This window comes from Melanerpes formicivorus, unplaced genomic scaffold, assembly GCF_026170545.1.
Source record: "Melanerpes formicivorus ecotype bairdi unplaced genomic scaffold, bMelFor1.0.p_v2 SCAF_73, whole genome shotgun sequence".
NCBI lineage: Eukaryota > Metazoa > Chordata > Aves > Piciformes > Picidae > Melanerpes > Melanerpes formicivorus.
In genome coordinates, this window is record NW_027142425.1 from 630019 (window position 1) to 636018 (window position 6000).

At 58.6% G+C, this 6000-nt stretch overlaps 1 protein-coding gene across 1 annotated transcript in view; it reads right to left on the bottom strand.

Moving 5' to 3' along the window:
• LOC137453892 (5-hydroxytryptamine receptor 2A-like) overlaps positions 1-5762 on the bottom strand; it is a 67207-nt gene extending 61445 nt beyond the window's left edge. The window contains exon 1 of the mRNA XM_068163575.1: positions 5375-5762. Within this exon, the coding sequence (XP_068019676.1) occupies positions 5375-5762 (388 nt within the window). The remainder of the gene's footprint in view (positions 1-5374) is intronic.
• Between the last annotated feature and the right edge of the window lie 238 nt (positions 5763-6000).

The following is a 6000-nucleotide window of genomic DNA, read 5'->3' on the forward strand; positions in this document are numbered from 1 at the left end:
CCTGCAGTGCACAGCTCCTCTCTCAGCCACATCCCATCCTGTAGTGCACAGCTCCTCTCTTCACCACATCCCATCCTGCAGTGCACAGCTCCTCTCTTCACCACATCCCATCCTGTAGTGCACAGCTCCTCTCTTCACCACATCCCATCCTGCAGTGCACAGCTCCTCTCTTCACCACATCCCATCCTGCAGTGCACAGCTCCTCTCTCAGCCACATCCCATCCTGTAGTACACAGCTCCTCTCTTCACCACATCCCATCCTGCAGTGCACAGCTCCTCTCTTCACCACATCCCATCCTGCAGTGCACAGCTCCTCTCTTCACCACATCCCATCCTGCAGTGCACAGATCCTCTCTCAGCCACATCCCATCCTGGAGTGCACAGCTCCTCTCTTCACCACATCCCATCCTGGAGTGCACAGCTCCTCTCTTCACCACATCCCATCCTGGAGTGCACAGCTCCTTTCTTCACCACATCCCATCCTGGAGTGCACAGCTCCTCTCTCAGCCACATCCCATCCTGGAGTGCACAGCTCCTCTCTCAGCCACATCCCATCCTGGAGTGCACAGCTCCTCACTCAGCCACATCCCATCCTGCAGTGCACAGCTCCTCTCTTCACCACATCCCATCCTGTAGTGCACAGCTCCTCTCTCAGCCACATCCCATCCTGGAGTGCACAGCTCCTCTCTTCACCACATCCCATCCTGGAGTGCACAGCTCCTCTCTTCACCACATCCCATCCTGGAGTGCACAGCTCCTCTCTTCACCACATCCCAGCCTGTAGTGCACAGCTCCTCTCTTCACCACATCCCATCCTGGAGTGCACAGCTCCTCTCTTCACCACATCCCATCCTGGAGTGCACAGCTCCTCTCTTCACCACATCCCAGCCTGTAGTGCACAGCTCCTCTCTCCACCACATCCCATCCTGTAGTGCACAGCTCCTCTCTCCACCACATCCCATCCTGCAGTGCACAGCTCCTCTCTTCACCACATCCCAGCCTGCAGTGCACAGCTCCTCTCTTCACCACATCCCAGCCTGTAGTGCACAGCTCCTCTCTTCACCACATCCCATCCTGGAGTGCTCAGCTCCTCTCTTCACCACATCCCATCCTGTAGTGCACAGCTCCTCTCTCAGCCACATCCCATCCTGTAGTGCACAGCTCCTCTCTTCACCACATCCCATCCTGGAGTGCACAGCTCCTCTCTCAGCCACATCCCATCCTGCAGTGCACAGCTCCTCTCTTCACCACATCCCATCCTGCAGTGCACAGCTCCTCTCTCAGCCACATCCCATCCTGCAGTGCACAGCTCCTCTCTTCACCACATCCCATCCTGTAGTACACAGCTCCTCTCTTCACCACATCCCACCCTGCAGTGCACAGCTCCTCTCTCAGCCACATCCCATCCTGTAGTACACAGCTCCTCTCTTCACCACATCCCATCCTGCAGTGCACAGCTCCTCTCTTCACCACATCCCATCCTGCAGTGCACAGATCCTCTCTCAGCCACATCCCATCCTGGAGTGCACAGCTCCTCTCTTCACCACATCCCATCCTGCAGTGCACAGCTCCTTTCTTCACCACATCCCATCCTGCAGTGCACAGCTCCTCTCTCAGCCACATCCCATCCTGCAGTGCACAGCTCCTCTCTCAGCCACATCCCATCCTGCAGTGCACAGCTCCTCTCTTCACCACATCCCATCCTGTAGTGCACAGCTCCTCTCTTCACCACATCCCATCCTGTAGTGCACAGCTCCTCTCTCAGCCACATCCCATCGTGCAGTGCACAGCTCCTCTCAGCCACATCCCATCCTGTAGTGCACAGCTCCTCTCAGCCACATCCCATCCTGCAGTGCACAGCTCCTCTCTTCACCACATCCCATCCTGTAGTGCACAGCTCCTCTCTCAGCCACATCCAGCCTGTAGTGCACAGCTCCTCTCTCAGCCACATCCCATCCTGTAGTACACAGCTCCTCTCTCAGCCACATCCCATCCTGTAGTGCACAGCTCCTCTCTTCACCACATCCCATCCTGCAGTGCACAGCTCCTCTCTTCACCACATCCCATCCTGGAGTGCACAGCTCCTCTCTCAGCCACATCCCATCCTGTAGTGCACAGCTCCTCTCTTCACCACATCCCATCCTGCAGTGCACAGCTCCTCTCTCAGCCACATCCCATCCTGTAGTGCACAGCTCCTCTCTCAGCCACATCCCATCCTGCAGTGCACAGCTCCTCTCTCAGCCACATCCCATCCTGGAGTGCACAGCTCCTCTCTTCACCACATCCCATCCTGCAGTGCACAGCTCCTCTCTTCACCACATCCCATCCTGCAGTGCACAGCTCCTCTCTTCACCACATCCCAGCCTGCAGTGCACAGCTCCTCTCTCAGCCACATCCCATCCTGCAGTGCACAGCTCCTCTCTTCACCACATCCCATCCTGCAGTGCACAGCTCCTCTCTCAGCCACATCCCATCCTGCAGTGCACAGCTCCTCTCTCAGCCACATCCCATCCTGGAGTGCACAGCTCCTCTCTTCACCACATCCCATCCTGCAGTGCACAGCTCCTCTCTTCACCACATCCCATCCTGCAGTGCACAGCTCCTCTCTTCACCACATCCCATCCTGGAGTGCACAGCTCCTCTCTTCACCACATCCCATCCTGCAGTGCACAGCTCCTCTCTTCACCACATCCCATCCTGTAGTGCACAGCTCCTCTCTTCACCACATCCCATCCTGCAGTGCACAGCTCCTCTCTTCACCACATCCCATCCTGTAGTGCACAGCTCCTCTCTTCACCACATCCCATCCTGCAGTGCACAGCTCCTCTCTCAGCCACATCCCATCCTGCAGTGCACAGCTCCTCTCTTCACCACATCCCATCCTGTAGTGCACAGCTCCTCTCTTCACCACATCCCATCCTGCAGTGCACAGCTCCTCTCTTCACCACATCCCATCCTGTAGTACACAGCTCCTCTCTTCACCACATCCCACCCTGCAGTGCACAGCTCCTCTCTCAGCCACATCCCATCCTGGAGTGCACAGCTCCTCTCTCAGCCACATCCCATCCTGCAGTGCACAGCTCCTCTCTCAGCCACATCCCATCCTGTAGTGCACAGCTCCTCTCTTCACCACATCCCATCCTGCAGTGCACAGCTCCTCTCTTCACCACATCCCATCCTGTAGTGCACAGCTCCTCTCTTCACCACATCCCATCCTGCAGTGCACAGCTCCTCTCTTCACCACATCCCATCCTGCAGTGCACAGCTCCTCTCTCAGCCACATCCCATCCTGTAGTACACAGCTCCTCTCTTCACCACATCCCATCCTGCAGTGCACAGCTCCTCTCTTCACCACATCCCATCCTGCAGTGCACAGCTCCTCTCTTCACCACATCCCATCCTGCAGTGCACAGATCCTCTCTCAGCCACATCCCATCCTGGAGTGCACAGCTCCTCTCTTCACCACATCCCATCCTGGAGTGCACAGCTCCTCTCTTCACCACATCCCATCCTGGAGTGCACAGCTCCTCTCTTCACCACATCCCATCCTGGAGTGCACAGCTCCTCTCTTCACCACATCCCATCCTGGAGTGCACAGCTCCTCTCTTCACCACATCCCATCCTGTAGTGCACAGCTCCTTTCTTCACCACATCCCATCCTGGAGTGCACAGCTCCTCTCTCAGCCACATCCCATCCTGGAGTGCACAGCTCCTCTCTCAGCCACATCCCATCCTGGAGTGCACAGCTCCTCACTCAGCCACATCCCATCCTGCAGTGCACAGCTCCTCTCTTCACCACATCCCATCCTGTAGTGCACAGCTCCTCTCTTCACCACATCCCATCCTGGAGTGCACAGCTCCTCTCTTCACCACATCCCATCCTGGAGTGCACAGCTCCTCTCTTCACCACATCCCATCCTGGAGTGCACAGCTCCTCTCTTCACCACATCCCATCCTGGAGTGCACAGCTCCTCTCTTCACCACATCCCAGCCTGTAGTGCACAGCTCCTCTCTTCACCACATCCCATCCTGGAGTGCACAGCTCCTCTCTTCACCACATCCCATCCTGGAGTGCACAGCTCCTCTCTTCACCACATCCCAGCCTGTAGTGCACAGCTCCTCTCTCCACCACATCCCATCCTGTAGTGCACAGCTCCTCTCTTCACCACATCCCAGCCTGTAGTGCACAGCTCCTCTCTCCACCACATCCCATCCTGTAGTGCACAGCTCCTCTCTTCACCACATCCCAGCCTGTAGTGCACAGCTCCTCTCTTCACCACATCCCATCCTGGAGTGCTCAGCTCCTCTCTTCACCACATCCCATCCTGTAGTGCACAGCTCCTCTCTCAGCCACATCCCATCCTGTAGTGCACAGCTCCTCTCTTCACCACATCCCATCCTGGAGTGCACAGCTCCTCTCTCAGCCACATCCCATCCTGCAGTGCACAGCTCCTCTCTCAGCCACATCCCATCCTGCAGTGCACAGCTCCTCTCTTCACCACATCCCATCCTGTAGTACACAGCTCCTCTCTTCACCACATCCCACCCTGCAGTGCACAGCTCCTCTCTCAGCCACATCCCATCCTGTAGTGCACAGCTCCTCTCTTCACCACATCCCATCCTGCAGTGCACAGCTCCTCTCTTCACCACATCCCATCCTGCAGTGCACAGATCCTCTCTCAGCCACATCCCATCCTGGAGTGCACAGCTCCTCTCTTCACCACATCCCATCCTGCAGTGCACAGCTCCTTTCTTCACCACATCCCATCCTGCAGTGCACAGCTCCTCTCTCAGCCACATCCCATCCTGCAGTGCACAGCTCCTCTCTCAGCCACATCCCATCCTGCAGTGCACAGCTCCTCTCTTCACCACATCCCATCCTGTAGTGCACAGCTCCTCTCTTCACCACATCCCATCCTGCAGTGCACAGCTCCTCTCTCAGCCACATCCCTGCTGCAGCGTCTCTGGTAGCAGTGGGAGCTCGCTGCCCAGTTCTGGCCTGCCTTACAGCTGCATCAGCCACAAGCACACTCCTGAGTTTTTCCCCACGCTGTTGTGTCCCAGGACACTCTGGGGCAGTCCAACCCAGAGGTGTGAAGCTGCCTCTCTGTCACAGTTCCTCTGGGAGGCCTCAGCTATCATGTAGCCCACGTGATGCTGCTGGCACCCAGGGGGCAGTGCCAGCAGCTCAGAGAGCAGCTCAGCTCCCAGCAGAGCATCGCCCTCACCCAACAGAGCAGGAAGCATGGCCTGCCACAGCCACACTGATCGTGCCCCAGCTACCAGCAGAGGGGAAGTGAGGCCCAGCAGCCTGCTGCAGCCCGAGGGCATTCCCTGGGAACCACCTAGGCAAGGAGGAAGGGCAGGCACTTACCATAGAGGACGGTAATGAGGGACACGGGCATGACCAGGATACCCACCAGCATGTCTGCCACTGCCAAGGACATCAGGAAGAAGTTGGTGGCGTTCTGCAACTTCTTCTCCAGGGACACAGCCATAATTACCAGGATGTTGCCCCCAATGGTTAGCAGGATGACCACGAGGATGAGGAGGGCCGGCCAGTTCTTCCCCCTGCCGGCCAGGCGGGAGAGCTCGTCCTGCCCGGAGGCATTGAGGGGGTCGGCTGTAGGCGAGCTGTGATTCAGAGTCCAGTTGCTGCTGAAGGCCCAGGCCATCAGGCCAGCGCCGGGCGGCCCCAGGGCCGGCGTGCCCGCCAGGGCGGCGAGGCTGAGCGCTGCCCCGGCGCTGCTGACGCTGCTCATGGCGCAGGGCTGGCGCCGCGGGCTCCTGGCCCTGCCTCAGCCGCGAGCCCCTGGCCGGGGGCAGGTGCCAGGCCGGTGCCCGACTCCAGAGAACCCGAGCCAGCAGCCCCTTTGCTCTTCCATAGCCAGCCGGAGCAGTCGGGCAGCGCTCAGTGCGGGGCTCCCCCGGCGGCGCGGGCTGCGGCGGAGGATGGCGGCGCGGCAGCGGCCGGGCGGGGAAGGAGGCTCTGCGGTCTCC